At 46.5% G+C, this 18,065-nt stretch overlaps 2 protein-coding genes across 2 annotated transcripts in view; one reads left to right on the plus strand and one right to left on the minus strand.

Annotated features, from left to right (window-relative positions):
- The window catches only part of LOC149361157 (acetylcholinesterase-like), a 99,649-nt gene that overhangs the window by 11,713 nt on the left and 69,871 nt on the right, over positions 1–18,065 (plus strand). Inside the window, exons 3-4 of the mRNA XM_089572596.1 lie at positions 2,610–2,732; positions 5,693–5,818. Coding sequence (XP_089428722.1) covers positions 2,610–2,732; positions 5,693–5,818 — 249 coding nt within the window. The remainder of the gene's footprint in view (positions 1–2,609; positions 2,733–5,692; positions 5,819–18,065) is intronic.
- On the minus strand, positions 14,312–17,023 carry LOC149361158 (uncharacterized). Its single transcript, XM_089569458.1, has one exon. The coding sequence runs from the start codon at positions 16,964–16,966 to the stop codon at positions 14,312–14,314; it is 2,655 nt and encodes an 884-aa protein (XP_089425584.1). The 5' UTR covers positions 16,967–17,023.

Genomic DNA, 18,065 nt, shown 5'->3' on the forward strand with positions numbered 1-18,065 from the left:
CATTTTGACTACGAAGTGAAGTGAACTGAAAACTGCGTTCAAATACGCACTGTGTTCAAATACGCACAAACGTGGATTCTCAAGGAGGATGGTCCTAGGTTTTGCCTACTCAAAGGAAGTCACTGGTGACACAAGAGCCGCTGCATCTCCGTGATGTCAGAGCCTGACAGTTGTCTATAGAGGGCATTCTATGATGGCACATCTTAGTCGGCGCAGTAGGTATTACCTCATCTTGAAGCGTCTATATGCAAAAAACCTTTATTTCAGGGAGTTAGTTTAATCAACCTTGCATAATTCCGTTATTAAGACGGTACAGACCAACAGGTGCCGGTTCAGCAGGGCCACCCAGCATCAAGTAGGAAAAATAAAAGCGCGCCGTCCTATTGAGTTATTGCTAACATTTAAGTGGCTATCATCAGCAGCATTAATACGCCCTATGCAGGCCAAAGGACTCCTATTCACCCTCTTCTCTGCCAGTTGCCGCCATCTTATCTGGCAATGTAGCCACTAGCGTACTAGAGTACTGCGAATGCAGTAGTAGTGTGGTAGCCATGTTCAAGATTCATCTCGTGGAGACATTTCAACATTTCTCACACGAAGGTCAGTTTGGAATACTACAGCACGTATCCAGGGCCGAAAAACAATAAAAATAAAAAAGAACGCGCTTACCGGAGCCGCACCACAGGTAACCCAATACGCAGAGCCGTCGACCTTAAAAATTGTTATTGCGTTCACTTTCGATGCATTGCTTCAAATCGTTCTGCGCACTTTCACATTGCAGCATTTTATTACGGTTCCCACATACCTGAGCATCATTTATTTTCAGTATTCAGAACTTGTGTTCAAACCTACACGCAGCGCATGATCGTGGTCGGCAAGGAAAACGTTCGTCAGGCAGTAAATGCGGTCAAGAATTTTCATAAGATTATAAGAATTGCTGTCGATTCGCAAACATGTTTGTAATTGTTGCTTTGGAACTGCAAAGCGAAGTTACTGGTATTTAAGAAGGTAAATTCTATTGTAGACTCCAGCAAAGTATATCGGAATACCGCCAAGAAAATACACAGATGAGGACCCATACTGTCGACACCAGGCGGAGGAGTTGCGTAACAAGGCAGATAAATGTAGACAAAACAAATGTCATTGTTAACTTCCACAACAACATGGAATTTTTTCTGTGTTGGCAAAGTGTGGTCTCTGAGGTTTTGAAATGATCAAGGATGAACACACAAAAGCTACTTGATCTCTTTGCAGTTTTATATGAGCGTCTTATGCGAAAACTGCACGGACAATATTTTTGCGCTGCTTACGGCCTGGTGGACTTTTTTTTGCCGCAATTATTGACGCTTGAAGTTGTTAACTCTTTTATTTTCCTGAGCAATTGGAAGGATCCTTATCTACGTAGTATTGGCATGCTGTGCTTCGCGAGACGTTTCCAAATGTTTGATGGAGCAATAGTTTCTCACGTGACTGGTAGAACGCGCGGTTATTTTCTGGAAACTGTCTGTGCAAATCTTTCTGATGTACGAGATTGTGAACAAAATATATAACCAGTGTCGCCAGAAAAGGGCACCACGAAGATTTTTCACGTACCCTTGACTATTGTTTTTTGTCGATTATTACACGCACTGTTTTAAATTTAACAAAATGCATTGAAACTTATTAAACGAATGCCTCTGCTACGTGCAGCAAAGACCTTTTTTTTAATTGAATATTGCGGTTCTGCCCGTAAACACATCCACGTTGAAAAAGGTCATTTTGTGCCCTGGGGTGTGAATACTCTTCGAATCAGCAAGTCAGAGGCTATGGAACCTACATATTAGGTCCCTGTCAGTGGTTCTCGTTTGGAACATTTTGCAGGGAATCAAAAAAAAAAGTTTTAAGTTTGCAGTCAGCGCCGCTTGGGGGGGTGGATGCGGAACAACGTGCTGTGTAAGTTGCCGGACGGCGTCTTTTGTCGTATGAAAGCGCGATATTTTGGAACTGCTTTCTTCAATGCAATGGCTCAAGTTCCTCTTTTGCGTTTGTGGCTCTTAAAAAAATGGAAACACAATTAACACATTGGTTAATGTGAACTGTGAGCGCAACTCTTCACGTATTTTCACGCCACTTGCCACAGCTGGCAGGTGCCGTGTTACGCTGCTAGCCGCCCTCCGGGATCTTCTCGTGGCAGCCACCTTTTGGTTGTCTATTCCTTCGCTGTCACCGTGGCAGGTGGCGTTTCACTCTGGTAATAGTTGACACGAATACACAAAGGTGGCATATTACGCCTACGGCAACGAGGCGGAATCCACCCAGGAAAGGGCGCATAAGAGCTGCTCTCTAAAATAGCAGCCAGCGGCAGAATTCAAATAAATATAAGAATATTTAACACCACTACTAATAAGTAACAAACACCTTGGGTGAGGTAGCTTGTGCCCCGGCAGTAGTAGCTAACACTAGGATGCCAGAATACGCTATCAAATTCCCATATCCCCTTTGTCTCAACCCGCAGAAGCGGAGCTGCGGTGACTCTCTACGCAGCAGCACACATCAGTGTATGTCCTGCGTCATAGTTCCTTTCCATATCTACATTTTCATTCCCTGGCCCATTTCTACACGGGGCCCAGGCATCGGATGAAGCGAGGTCATCGGCAGCGGCACTTGATGGTAACACGCAGCAGGGCACGGCTCAGCCATTGGACGCCCCTGGGCCGTCTACAACTGCGAAAGACTTGCCTGGGGACTCCAAGGTATGAACAATTTCGTTACGAGCTCGCAAATTGGGCAACTGGCATTCATACTTACGCGCTTCAACTTGTCGCTCATATCTCAGTAAGGTATGTTGACGGGCTAGTTGGTTTTGCATCTTGAAACTTGGGGGAAAAAAAACCCACCTAGGCGCAAATGATTTCACAAAAACACAAAAAGGCGCCTGTCCGTTGTCTCCTCGCGTTGTTTTTTTGTGTCCTTGTGAAATCATTTGCGCCTAGGTGGGTTCTTTCCCAAGTTTCAAGATGTCGCGCATATGCCTCACGCCAACAAAACTAGACTGGAAGCCGCCGCACCCTGAGTATTTGTATCTGTCACGCACACCACGGAGGAAGTTAAGTCTAGAGTAATTTTAGCCTCGAGAGCCCCGTGTCGGAGAAAATTTGGCGTCATCGTATTCGTTGGTGTCGACGTCGTTGCTCGTGAGCAAAAAATTAACGATAAATCCGTAGAGGAGCAACCCAGGGGGCAAGTGGGCCGCCTTTGTCACGTGACCTTGTGACATCATTACAACCTGCCCATCGGACTGTGAGTAAGCTACCCAACGCGGCAGGTGGCTGTTAAATTAATGTTTGGGCGTGAGACGTTCTCGGCAAGAGCAACCTGGATCTCACAAGCCCCACTGATGGTAACACCTATCACTGAAGGGCAGTGGCGCATCGTTTAACTGGTGCGCACCACTGCGCCAGGTGTGGCATGACGACTCCCATCGATCTATCAGTTTATCATAGAAAATGATTAATGTTTCATATATTGGCATTAAGCCAGTAACCCCCCATCCTACGCATGAGGCGCAGCTTAAGTGCTCACTAGTTTTTTTACGAAGGTTGAAGCCCTCCTCCGCGGTGTTATTTCCATCACGTGAATATGTGGTATCGCCTAGGCGCTAGGTGTTAAATGCATACTGAAGATGCTTGAAGCTTTCTTTTGAATGTTAGCAATACTCTTAATTTTACCATGTGATTTTGCAGCAAATGAAACCTCTTGTGTGGTCGTCATTTTCACAGCCCCGTCCATTGGCCCTGTTCTTACCACACATAAGTTTCTAATACGCGATGTTGTACACCGTACTGCCGCTCATAACGCATAGGACAGCTGCATATCTGGGTAAAAGGGCCTGAACAAAGGGTCGTTCAAAAGTCCCCACACTGTGTGCTTTCACGCATTATAGTCAGCCTTTTACGACACCCCCGAAGCCCAAAATCTTTATATAGAGTATAGGACAACTATCATTCCTACCTGTGATAACTTTGAGACCTTTATTGCTCTCATGAATGGGAGGATAAGCCGCTGAAAAGGAAACCCTGTGGCCTGGGAACTTCTGCCATCCCTGTACATGCCTTACAAAGTGTTTCAGAGATTTACATGCGAACTAAGGGAGGCTCCTCATCTGGGCTAGTTAGTGCCTTCCTGCCATCTGGTGTCCAACGAACTATGCTTGAAAATGGTTAGGTGGGGATGTGTGCAGAACATGAGCGGTTAGCCAGCAAATTCACTGTACACGCGTGGCTTTGGCAGCAGGCACAGTTGCATAAGTGCAAAACCATAGACACGGCTGGCGTAGCATTCCAAGAGAATTGCTTATTATGGAAGCAAATTTCTGCACGCAGGCAGAACAACTCGGCTGGGACTTTAGAAGCAACTTTACTAACTTCTCATGAGAAAATGAGGAAAGCTTTTGAAATAAGGCGCTTAAAACACGAGTAGTTTCAGACATTCTACACACTACCGTGCGTGCTCCCACTCGCGTTACTAAATGGTAAGACCGCGTGCCAGCAGTGGTGTACATATAGCGCGGCAAGTTTTGCAGCACATTCTATTACCCAAAATCTTCGTTCAATTTGATGCGTTCAAAGTGTTTTCTCGGATTAATTCCACTTCAAACGATACATACCAGAATACCTTCCAATACCTTTTCTCGTTCTCGAGCATATCCTGGCGTCCTACAAAGGAGTATGAGAATAATTGTCAGCACCACTCTGATCACCAGCAGAAAGCATGCTACCCTTTGACAACCAGATAATATATACTTTGTAATTAGGGCAGAGAAATGAGTAGTATAGAGAGAGCATTCTTGCTGCAACACCACGACTGTGTTCCGCGGTCTCAGTTGTTAAGTTGCAACTGACCCCAGTCAACCCCTATGTGCTTTATTTGTCTCTTCCATCGAATGTACTTTGAAGCGAAAGCCTCACTACGGTACGTAGAGCAGGATTCGCCGTACGACCAGTTTTCACCTTCAAATGACCTTGAACTTTTAAAGCAAAAGCAAAGGCGAATAACTGACCCCCTAAGACAGTGGACACCTTAGTCGCGCTTTAAGCTACGAAGCCGATGAAGAGCGGCATCTTCGCAAGCAAGGGAAAGGCGCATAACTGGCCCCCGGGGACAGTGGACACCTCAGTCGTGCTTTAAGCTACGTGGCAGTATTGACAGATGTGACATGGTGACAGATGTGCCCAGCGTAATTTGGCATTGACAACGTTGTGGCAGAAGCGCGGCATTGAAGCCATAGGCGTTCATTGTTATAGGCGTTGACGTTTTAGACTGCGGTGATTTTAACGAAAGGAAGTGCGCATAATTGGGCCTCTGGGTCAGTGGACGCCTGAATCACGCTTTTAGGTGTGTAGGGTGTTGAGAGAGAGATGTGGCCAGCTTGGGTTAGCGCTGAAAACGTTGTGGCAGACAGCGGCACTGCAGGAATAGGCCGCACCGTTCTTTGAGTGAGAAAACTCTCGCGATCAACCATTGACTGCCACCTGCCAGGGTGGCAGGGTGGGTGCGCTGCCTATACAGTGTCCGGAACGCACTCAGCGTTACAGACGGCAAGCTGCTTATAGTTGCCCGACACGCCATAGGTTTCGCTCTCCAACCAGGTTCAAGTTTCAGCAGTAGTTGAACCACAGCTATTTTTTTTTCTGTCTTCTGACCACGTTTGAAGCAGCCGGCGCAAGAGGTGGTGCCATGGACAGGGAAACACGGCACTGCCGCGAAGCCAGCTGCGGGCATGGGTACCGGTGCCGCTGGGGCCCCCTCAGCCATGAAAGACCCGCACGCAGACTCCAAGGTGAGCACTTTCTCTGTGCAACTTCGTAAAGGTGAGGAATGGTATTCACAATTCCAAATGCGAGAGCAACTATCACTTTGGAAAATGTGCTGGTCTTACTGAAAAGACCTTCAAATCGAAGTATGAGGCCACAAAGAAAGCGTGGCAGTGCCCATCATGCAGAAGTGCAGGAAGTAGCAATACATGTAGTAAAGAGAGTAGTGGCTCTGAAACAGATATCAAACTTGCGCTCTTCTCAATTAACCAAAAGTTAGAGCGGCTGATGCCCCTGGCAGAAAAAATTGAAAGCATGGAGGAGTCTCTTAGCTTCATATCTTCGAAGTTTGATGAATTTGAGCAAAAGGTCGGCCATCAAGGGGCTGATATCATGGACCTAAAGAAGAGGATATCGGAGCTTGAGAAAAAGGATGACTTAAATCAGGCAGCACAAGCTCAGTTTGAAAAGGAGATACACGATCTTGAATTCCGAAGCAGGCAGCTGAACTTGGAACTGCATGGCATACAAGAAGTGCAGGATGAGGATCTAACAGTCATATTGAATAACGTGGCTGATAAACTTCGAGTGCCTCGCTTGATGGAATCGGAGATAGCAACTGTTCATCGACTTCCCGCTAAACGTGATAAGACGCCAGGCATCATTGTGCGTTTTGCGAAGCAAGCTACAAGAGAAAACTGGTTGAAGAATAAGAAGAACTTAAAAGATAGCGACCCGCCCATTTTCATGCAAGAAAATTTAACACGCCGAAATAGAGAACTGCTTCAGGCAACTAAAGTCTGTGCCAAAGAAAAAGGCTATAAGTTCACTTGGTATGTCAATGGAAAGGTTTTCGTTAGGCGAAGTGAGGGAATGAGTGCCATTCATGTGAAGGGAAAGAGCAATTTGGATCGGCTATAGCACTCAGCATGGTATCTTTCGAGTTTCTTCTTGAAACATAATCGAAATGCAGCAGATGTATTATCTGCCGAGTGACTTGAACCGCACTGCTTCGTGTGTTGCGCTGACAACGCTTAACGCTATTCACCTGAACGCACGCTCTGTAAAAAACAAGATATTGTGCTTAGAGGAGTTCTTTGGCGAATTTTCATTTCCTTTTTCTTTGATCATGCTCAGTGAGACTTGGAGCACAGATGATTCCGACGTTTTCAGGATGAGCAATTACAAAACTTATTACTTGAACCGCTCCGGCCTCCGGGGGGGTGGAGTGGCTTTACTGGTGTCAGATGACATTGAATGCGACAAGTTGGACTCGTACAGTCTTATTACTGAAGATTTTGAAGTGCTATCAGCCTGTACTGGCAGGTTCGTGTTTTCGGTTTGCTATCGTCCACCGAAGGGAAATATGGTTAGGTTTCTGGAATTTTACGACTGTTTTCTTTCATTTATAACAGATAACAAATACACTCTAATAGCTGGAGGTGATTTTAATATCGATATGTTGAAGGATAACTCCTCTACTAGAGACTTTAACGCAGTCTTGGCCTCGAACGGATTTATTAATCTTATTAACGATCCAACAAGGGTAACACAAGAAAGTGAGTCACTTCTTGATCTGCTGATTACGAACTTTTCCCAACCGATAGCTGAGTCGGGCGTAATATCATGTGCGATCAGTGACCACCTTCCAGTGTTTGCATGCATAAATAAGACTAGACTGGTAAAGTACCGACAGGAGAAAGCGAAGTACCAAAGTATAACCAATGCTACCCTCAATTCATTTCACAGTTCACTAGAACAAGTTGAGTGGGATAGTATTGACGTTACCAGTGACGCAAATGAGGCTTACGATGAGTTCCTCCTAGTATTTAAACAGCTCTACCATTCCTCTTTCCCGCTAAAAGTGCGTGCAATAAAGCGTAAAACTCGCAAACCTTGGATATCTTCTGAGTTGCGCCAAGAAATTAAAACGAAAGACAAACTGTACAAAATCTTTTTAAACACACGTTCAACAGATGACCTAAGCATTTTTAAGAAATACAGAAATAGATTAACAAAAAAGCTACGTCTCGCTCGTGCGGAATACTTCGCGACATTTCTTGAAATTAAAAATGGTCGCCACGATCTGTTGTGGTCAAGGTTGAATTTCTTACTGAGGCGTGAGCAACCACAGGCTGCCCCGCGGGCTTTAAAGCTTGATAACAAAGATGTATCCGGCAGAGAGTTGGCAGATGCCTTCAACAACTTTTTTACCACCCTTGCCCATAACACCCCGTCAAGTGATTTCAACACCTATTTTAGCTCTTACAATAGGGACACAATATTTCTGAACCCAGTTACGACAGAGGAGGTTATATCAGTCGTACAAAGCCTAAATAACAGCCATAGCTGTGACATTGACGGTATTCAAGTGAGGCCTGTCAAGCATGTTATAAGAGTTATTGCCCCTGTTCTTGCAGATATATTTAACTTATGCTTTACTACGGGCACATTTCCTAAAAAAATGCAAATAGCCAAAGTAACGGTTTTGTATAAGAAAGGAGACCGCAATGATTTAGGAAATTATAGACCAGTATCGATACTCCCAATATTCTCGAAAGCTTTTGAAAAAGTTCTCTATACACGGTTGTCTGATTTTATTGATAAACATGACCTTTTGTCACCTAATCAATTTGGGTTTTGTAAAAATAATCTGCCGAGTTAGCACTACTCGAACAAAAGGAATATATACTAACACAGTTTGAAAATAAGGCCTTTGTTATTGGTGTCTTCGTGGACTTCTCGAAAGCATTCGATTAGTAAACCACAGTGTACTCCTGAAACACTTGGAGCGTTGTGGTATTCGTGGACTGGAAGCATAGACAATGTGACATCTGAACTAAAACTTGTTACTTCTGGCGTTCCCCAGGGTAGTATATTGGGACCATTACTTTTTAATATGTACCTAAATGATATCTCCAACATTAACTCCGCCGCAAAATTTATTATCTACGCTGACGACACTAGCATCTTTTTTACTGGAAATGATCTTGATCTCCTTGTTCGGGAATGCAATGACACCTTGAGTGAATTACAAAAGTGGTCCGAATCCAGATACATGCGTATAAATGAGAAGAAAACAAAAGCTGTCATATTTCATCCTAAAAACAAAGTACTTCCTTCCCCCATCGAGATTAAACTAAACTCGCGACGTATAGACATAGTTGAACAATTTAAATGCCTTGGAGTAGTTTTTTCTTCCAGCATGTCTTGGGAACACCACACGGACCATATTGTCACGAAACTGGCTCAAATAACCGGAGTCATAAGTCGGCTCAGATACGTCATTCCAAGAACAGTAAAGTTACTCCTCTACAATTCACTTTTCTACTCCTATTTAAACTACTGCCATCTAGTGTGGGGCACAGCTACGGTTAGCTGTCTTCAGCGTATCTACATTTTTCAGAAAAAGTTTCTTCGTCATGTTTACAATGTCCCCTGGGACTCGCCAAGCAAAGATCTCTTTCTACAAAGTGGTGTGCTAAAAATACACAACTTGTATAAATATCGCTTGAGTGTCCGGTTTAAACTCGAAACACGTAGAAATGTAAACCACATACGTAAACTTGCTGAACTACATACCCGAGATGCAAGCTACACAACAAGGCATGCGGAGACATGGATAGTCCCGACCCCACGGTTAAACTCGGGTAGAGAACGCCTGCAGTTCACTCTTCCGTCCCTGCTAAACGCGTATATATATAATAATTTTGACCTTTTCAGTTCGTCAAACAGATCTTTGCGTGCTTTGTATGCTAGCATGTAGGATTTTTGTTTTGTGTTTTTTTTTCTTCTTTCTCTTTTTTTTTTTTTCCTTTGCTGCCATTACCTGTGTCTACCCAATGTGAATATTGTGTCAATATTGTATAATGTTCTTTCGTTTTCTCTTGTATTGTATACTTGTTATCACGCTTTGCAACTGCCTTTTGTATTAAAAGCCTTGCTGTCAAGCTGCTGCCAAGCGAAAGGGGGCTGCGGCTTAGTCAAGCTGTTTCTCAGCTTTTTCTGCGCCTCCGCTGTCTGTATGTTTACAAGGCAGAAATAAAGAATTTGAATTCTCCAAGTGCGCTAGACGTCCAGGAAAGTTGAACCAATGAGTGGCGTACGCAATCTGAAATAATACAATTACAAGGTGCACCTACATCGTTGTCGAATGTTTTGTGTCACTTCTACTCATCTTCACTGAGCAGACCACCGATGGGGCGCCTGCATTGTCACCGGGAGCGTGTATGATGCAGCCATCTACGCAGGGTGAACAGGAGCCACCTTTCGCATGGTCAATCTACGCACATCAGAAGGCTCAGCGGCTTTCTATTTGAATATAATTCCTTTCTTAGTGGAGCGCTGGTTGTAAACTTTTCTTACCTGTGGAGAAAAGGGCGTTGTTCGATATAAGGTGTATAGTAAAGAAACGCAATCTCGGTTTATCTTGATTGTTGAAGTGGAAACGCACCGGAGATGCCAACGCATTTCTGCATTTTTTTCGCTATTGACTTCTATGGAGACAAAGGAAGGATGGAGAACGTAACATAAAAGCGCCCGGATGCAACCAGACTGATTGGTGTTGTCGGGCCAGAAGGCGACTGCATATTCTGAGGCGCGATGTGTGTAGGGTGATAAAAATTTAGCTTTACAGGTTTCTGAAAAACAGGCACTGAAAGGTACATTAGCCAGAGTTGATTAACAGGCAACTTAGTTCTTACCTTTTGAAGCCATAAGGAATTTCACTACAAACACGACACAACGAGCGACATACATACAGGACGAGTGCATACTAGCTAACGATTTATTCACAGGCTCTTACCGCCAAATAATAGAATAGTTGGCTCATGTGAATAATAATATTTCGCAACAGTTATGTACAGAGGATGTTTGGTACATTCGAATCGAGGCGAAAGCGCGGATTTCCGCTACGTAGAAGATGACGGTGCGCAGGCAGTCCCTGTCCTTGCTGGTTGCTGCTGTTCTTTGCTTGTCCTAGAGGTTCCGGCTTGTTCATCATTGTGTGCGTTGTGCGTTGTCCGTTGTGCGTTGGGGGGTATTGACCAAGGTCTACGTTAAGACGTAGTTCATGTGGACCTGAAGGTGCGCTTCGCTGAGATGTGTCGTTGACCTCCCCAGGTGGAGGGTTGGCAGCTTGGTTTGCCAGCTTGCCAGCCCAAAGCCTGGCATTTGAGTCCTTGCAAAAAATTGAATTGTGGAAATTGCCGTGGCTCTCAACCCAATCGGCGGGGGTGCGATCAAAATGAAAATCCCCATAACTAATTCAACAGGAGTTAAGATCTTTGGCAGCCCGCTATATGCATATCTCTGAAATTGAGGCATTGTCTGCAAGCCCTCAGACATCGCTTGTGTACCAGACTTGCTTCAGCGCAAAATTTTCAGCTCACTGCCATCGAAAGCATTCACTGGCCGAGTTAAACGGCTCGCATGTTGTTGCTGAGTCTGTAACAACAACTTTTACTGGCTTTTTCGGCCCTGATGAACTAAAAATTTGGTGAGTTGTATACCGTGTGGACCCTCTGCAACCGCGTCCTCTTCAATGCACCAACTTCTGTTGGTTCGGGCATAGCGACAAAACATGCAAATCGGAACCCGCTGCCATTTCTGTGGAGGTCATTCTGCTGATAACTGCACCTCAAACCAGCCTCACTGTTGCTTCTCCAGCAACAACCACTCAGCAGATGATGTCGATTGCGCGAAATGCAGTGAAGAGCGTAGCTTCTTAGAGATCATCAGAGAAGTGGTGCTCAAGAGCCGATGCTTACGCTCCTCTTAACAGGAAAAAAGATTCGTATGCTAGTCGCGTGCGCGCTTCTGTTGAGAAAATTGAGTCCAATTTGACTGCCTCAATTGGGAACACTGTAGAAAAAGACCTTAAAATGTGGCCGAACGAATGTTAAACACTTTTTCTGAGTGGTTTGCTCAGCTCGTTGCAATTTAGTCTATGTCACCATCAACATCCCTTCTGGCAGCAACGCCTGCATCCGTTCCAGCTTGTGCAGCTAGTGCTAGCCGCACAACATCACCTCCTGATGCTTCCCAGGTACCACCTAACGTCTCCGTTCCTAGCAGTGCATGTCGCGTCGCACCGACATCCGCACAAAAAATGTCGAAATGTCGTGCCGTACGGGTAAGCGCCATGATTCCTCGTCACCGTCTAAATCTCGTTCTCTCCAGATTAAAGCTAAAAAAGGACCGCCCAAACTTCTTCCCCAGGTTGATATACTAAGAGGTGGTTTCTGCCTCTTCAATTGGTCCATAATCATGGAAGGCATCAAAGTGTTACAATGAAATAGTTGCTCCGTACTGTCTGCTCTTGCAGATCTAGAACTACGTATCCACAAACATAACCCTAATGTCGTGCTTTTGGAAGGAACATGTTTATTACTGTATAATTGATTTTCAATGAGAAACTTCACTTTTCAGATCAGATAGAAGTGTTGGCAGGGGAGGTGGATTGCCAACTATGTTATCTAAGCATATATGTCATCAGGCATCTGTCTCTAAGAAAAGTCTTCTCCCTGACTGTCAGCATTTAGCGATCAAAATTTCATTTCCGCATTGTGCCGATATTACAAATCCTAATGTCTATTTTCCTTTAGGTGTACACAGGACAGACTGTTTAGACAGCTTGGTGGCTCGTGCAAGCAGTGTAGTCATTGCTGGAGATTTTAATTCCCACCATAGTAACTGGGGAAGTCGTAGTGATTCTTGCCGCCAGCTTCTCTGGTCGTGGCTATCTGCAAATGCTCTACGTTGCTGCAATTCCAGAGGAATAACCTTTATGCGAGGGGTGGCTCACTCATCCATTGACTTAACATTATCAGCAGATAGGCTAGAGGTGCCTGATTGGTCGACAGAGGATTCCGGTACATCTAGTGAACACTTTTATAATTTTTGTTATCTGGTTATCTTCGTTTAAAAATAGTTGTGTAATGCATAGATTTGTCAACCACAATATTTATAAAAATTTGATCTCTGCCTCATCTGCCTCTATAGCGAGTACAAGCCGGTATGACAAAGCTCAGCAGACGGTTTCATTTTGCAAAATGCAGTAGACCATTCAACATTCACTGTGCCCCCCGCAGCCTCTAATAAACAGCCATCTCTTTGGTTGGCAGAAGATTGTGAAAAGGCCTTTTGTCTCAGAAAACCGACCTGTAAGAGGCTATGCTACAACCAGAGTCCTCCTAATTGGTTAAATTACGAATTTTTCCAGGCATCTTTCAAAACAACAATGGCAAAAGCGACGGAGGAGTATAACCAAAATTTGAACTTATATCTTTCCAATACTCGAAATCGGAAGGCCCTGAGGAGATTTACAGAACGTAAGAAGAGTTCTCCGGTCCTTCACCTCACTTCTTAAACAGTGTTATCACCAAATCATCCTCAGGAAACCATGGAGCATGTTGCTCAGGGATTTACGTTACGTTTCCAGACGCAGAGAAACGTCCCTTAGTGCAATATCTCAACCTAGTCAGATTATACCGAGGTTTAAGCATCAGTGCTCCTCTCAGTGCTGGCAATGTTGAATCCTACAGCTCCAGGACAAGATGGTGTCGCTGTTGGTACGATTAAAATTTTAGACCAGAATTTTACAAGCTACCTCTTAGATATTGTCAATGCTTCGTTGAAAAATGCATGGATTCCAAGCATTTGAAAGATAGTGAAAATTATTTTATTGGTGAAAGACGCAGGGAAAGGATACGTCTTGATAATATTCGGCCAACTGCGCCAACTTCAGGTTTAATCAGATTAATAGAAAGAATAGTGCATAGTCGCCTCACAAGACCTGTTCAAGATGTTAACGGTCTCAGCTCAGCACAAATTGGTTTTAGTGGCGGAGGCTCCATATGGTCCGCGCATATGGATCTAGAGAGCATAATCCGGCTCTCGATAAGCAGAAGAGAAGTTTCAGCTTTGGTGACTCGATGTAGCAAAGATCTACGATAGTGTAGAACATACTACATTACTTAACAGTCTTGCTCAGTTACCTCCTCGCACCTACATTTATGCGTGGATATCTGAATTTCTGAAGGACAGATACTTTTACTGAACAGAGGAAACGCTATGTTCTAATACTTACTATCAGTCAAGTTTTGTGCCGCAAAGAACAGCACTATCACCGCTGGCATTCCTCTTCTACATCTCAAAAATCCTTCCACTTCTTCATTTTTCCCCAAAATTCAATTTGTTTTTTTTTTTACTTTAAATATCCTTATGTCGTTTTTCATCGACAAATTTTTTTCAAAATTCACACTTGTCGCTAATATTTTGTCATGATCGCCTATAGAAATTTCCTTTTTTAAGCCACTACACTTTGGCCAAACCCCCCATGTGGGTGTATGACATGTCTTAAGAGGAAGAAGTATTGCCGCGGGACAGAGCAGATGGAAGTTGATGAAGACGGTGGTGGTGGTAAAAACGTTTATTTCCTCTGAAAAGAGGGAGTTACATGGAGGTTGCTCTGGAGTCAGGCTTAGTGCCCTTCCCCTCACAAACACTCGGTGGAGTCCCTAGTACGGGACCCCAGTGGCTTCCGCTGCCGCCATAGCTCGTTCGACCATTGCCTTTTGGGCTTTCAGGTCGCAACAGGCGAGTAGGGTCGCCTCCCAGTCCTCCCGGGTGGGGTTTGGGTTTGGAGTAAAAGCAGGGTTGGAGGGGCACGCCCACACCATGTGGTAGAGGTCCGAGGACCTCTCCCCACAGTGCGGGCACTCCCCGGAGAAGGCAGGGTCAAAGTGCTTTAGCGAGGCCGGGCACATCATAGTGTTCGTGACAAGGCGGAGGAACAGGCGTTCTTCCGCTCTCGTTAATCCTTTACACGGGTGGGGGTACAGTTTATGTCTATCTTGGTATAACTGCGTTATTTCCCTGTAAGTGTAGGTGGGCGTGGCTTCCGCTAATTCTTCAGAGGAGGCGGGGGACGAGGTTGCCCGGTTAGAGAGCGCGCGGGCGGCTGCATCTGCTGCCTCGTTTCCTCCTAGCCCCGAGTGGGCCGGAGCCCAGACTATGAAGCGGTGGGATGGACCTCCTACGTACGAGCTGTTTTGCAGTAGCCGGTAGGCCAGGTACGGGACCCAGCCCTGTTGGACGTTCCGACACGCCCCTCGCGAGTCGGTTATGATTGTCTTGGAATCGGAGTGTGTTGCCGCTAATGCGATGGCGACTTCCTCTGCTTGAGTTACGTTTCGGGCTTTCAAGGTGAGCCCGTTAACCGTTTTGGACTCGTGGATCACCGCCGCCGTGTACCACCCGCCTTGGTGCGGGCCGGATGCGTCCACGTAGTATACCCCGGGTTTCCTTCCGTAGTGGTGAGCTAAGGCCTCTGCCCTGGCCCTGCGTCTACCCTCGTGGTCGTCCCTGGACATCTTAATTGGGAGTGGTCTTACGTGCAGGGCGTAACGCCACTCCTGAGGGAGTCTTACTCTCTCCTCGGTTAGAGTCGTGTGTTCTATGTGCAGACGGGCTAAAAGGCGGCGTCCCGACGGCGTCTGCGATAATCGCGTGTATTGACCTGTGAGGTGGGGTTTTCTAAGTTCATCGAAGGAGTTCGTCATACCCAGACCTTGGAGTCTCAGGTTAGATGTGGTTATCCGGAGGTCGAGGGCCTTCTTCGCCATTTTGCTTATTATCACCTCGATGATGTTCTGGTCGTGTTTGTTGAGGCGGAGATAGGGGGTCGAGTACAGGATTCTGCTTGTTACAAAGGCATTGGCCAGCCGCAAGGCGTCTTTGCTTCGCAATCCCCCTTTCTTGTTCGAGACTCTGCGGACCATTCGGCCCACCTGATCTCCCACCTTCTTTAGTTTGTCGAGCGTGGTCGTCGCCAGCCTACGCTGGTGGATAAAAAGACCTAGGACTCTAATTTCTTTTCTTTCAAGTATCGGTTTCGATCCAAGTCTCAATTCTATCTTGTTTGTGCATTTTTTGTTGGGGCGAATGTGCACGAATTCGGATTTTTGAGGGGAGCAATGAAGGCCACATCTTCTCGCGTACTCGTTCACCGCGGTGGCCGCCTCCTGCAGGCTGGCCTCCATTTCTCTGAGAGAGCCCTGCGTGGTCCAAATGGAGATGTCGTCCGCGTACAGCGCGTGCTGCACACCCGGGACTTTCTCCAGGTGGACCGGCAGGTTCTTCATTGCCAAGTTGAAAAGCAGGGGGGATAGCACCGCTCCCTGTGGCGTCCCTCTCGTGCCTAAAAGAAAGGGGCCGTGTTCCGCGTTCTGGATCCTCACGTAGGCCTGTCTGTCCGTGAGGAAGCGTTTTATGCACTCGAAAGCATTCTTGCCGCTTCCCGTCTCTGATAGGTGTGTGAGGATCGCCTTGTGTGTCACATTATCGAAGGCTCCCTTCAGATCTAGGGCCAGCACTATCTTATCCCCGTTCGGATGTTGGATCGGGTTTAGTACCTCCCTGCTGAGCTGCAGCAGGATGTCCTGAGCCGATTTATTTGGTCTGAAGCCGTACATCGAGTCGGCGAAGACTCGCTTGTTTTCTAGGTACTCAGATAGTCTATCTCTGACCATAGCTTCCATCAGTTTGCCCACGCACGAGGTGAAAGAAATAGGTCTGAGGTTATCCGTATCTATGGCCTTGCCCGCCTTTGGGATGAAAGTTATCAGCGCCGTCTTCCACTCCGTGGGAAGTGGAGCTGCGCCCATCCAAACCGAATTAAAGTGTTCTAGGAGGGATTCGTATGCGCGGTCCGGCAGATTGGCTAGGAGTTTTACCGAGATCCCGTCCCTTCCTGGCGCGGTCCCGCGTTTCATCCTCGCTAGAGCGGCCTTGAGTTCGTATATTTTGAAAGGTTCGTCCAGCTCAGCATTTTGGGCTCCACTGTATCTGTAAGCTTCTCCCCTTGGATCTTGGGTCGTGCTCAGGTACTGGTCCCGAAGCTTCAGTGCGAGCTGGGCCGTATTTCCTTGAAATGCATGTACCGCTCTCTGCAGGTGCTTCTGCGTCTCGGTGCGCGTCTGGTTTGGATCTATGAGCGCCCGGAAGAGGCGCCACGTGTTTTTGCTAGACATCTGCCTAGCGGCCGCGTTGCACCTATCTACCCAGTTCGCGTCCGCGAGTTGCGCCGCGTACTCCGCCGCTTCTTTAGTGATTGCAGCGATCCGAGCTCTTAGCTTTCGGTTATGCTTCTGTCTACGCCATCTTTTGACCATGCTGCGTCTGGCTGCCCAGAGGTGGAGGAGGTGGGTGTCCACGTCCGTCACCGCCTCTGAGAGCTTTACTTGCGGCTCCGTCGAACGCAGGTTGATCAGCAGCTGTTTTGTCCAGGCTTGATATCCCTGCTCCTGGATGGAGCTTACCTCGTATTCCTTTCTAAATTTCGTCCAGTCCGGCAACATAGTGTGCCCCGTAGGCCTGGTAAGGGGTTTCGTACGGATCGTTATGGTGATCAGGCAGTGGTCACTACCGAGAGTTTCCTCCGTATTCGTCCACTCCACTCGCCTCGCGTTTTTCGTGAAGGTTAAGTCGGGACACGTGTCCCTCTGCACCGAGTTCCCTATCCGCGTGGGGCACGCCGGGTCAGTGTGTAGGGTTAAACCTAACGCGGACGCCGCCTCCGCTAGCTTCCGTCCTCGTATGTCTTCTCGATGATAGCCCCATGAGGGACTCTGCGCGTTGAAATCTCCCATTACTAGTAGCGGGTCTCGTCCCGCTTCCCTGATAGCTCTGCTCAGGAGTGTGGAGAAGGTTACGTTTTTTGCTTTAGGTGGGCAGTACACGTTCAGGATGTGTAGCGGTGAATCCTCCTTCTTCAGTGGCAGAAGAGTCACCATCACGTGCGAAAAGCTGGTTTGTAATTCCAGATCTACCAAATTTGCAGTGAAATTTTTGTGCACAAAGATGCACGTTAGGGGGTCGAGTTGAAACGTTTTGTAGTTAGTGAGGCTCACGTTCCCGCCAGGTTCCTGTACGGCCACTACTGCCGGAATATGCTCGTACGTAGACAGGTGCATCCTAAGATCCGCTCTCTTAGTCCTCGATTTCAAGCCTCGACTATTCCACTGGGTTAAAGTTATGGGACTCTCTTTAGTTTGTCTCGCCATGTTGTATCTGGAGATTGTTATTCTGGAGGGGAAATTGCTCCTGGTGGTCTTCCTCCTCGTCCTCGCTCAGCACCCTACGCATCCTGTAGGCTCGGGGATTCTGGAGTCTCCTCGTGTTAGCGTATTTGCGAACCGTCATCGCTTTCGCTATCTGTTGTGAGACTATGGTAGGAATGGATTCCTGGACCCTTCTCATAATAGCTTCTAG

This window comes from Amblyomma mixtum, chromosome 2, assembly GCF_055824585.1.
Source record: "Amblyomma mixtum isolate Tamu chromosome 2, ASM5582458v1, whole genome shotgun sequence".
Classification (NCBI taxonomy): domain Eukaryota; kingdom Metazoa; phylum Arthropoda; class Arachnida; order Ixodida; family Ixodidae; genus Amblyomma; species Amblyomma mixtum.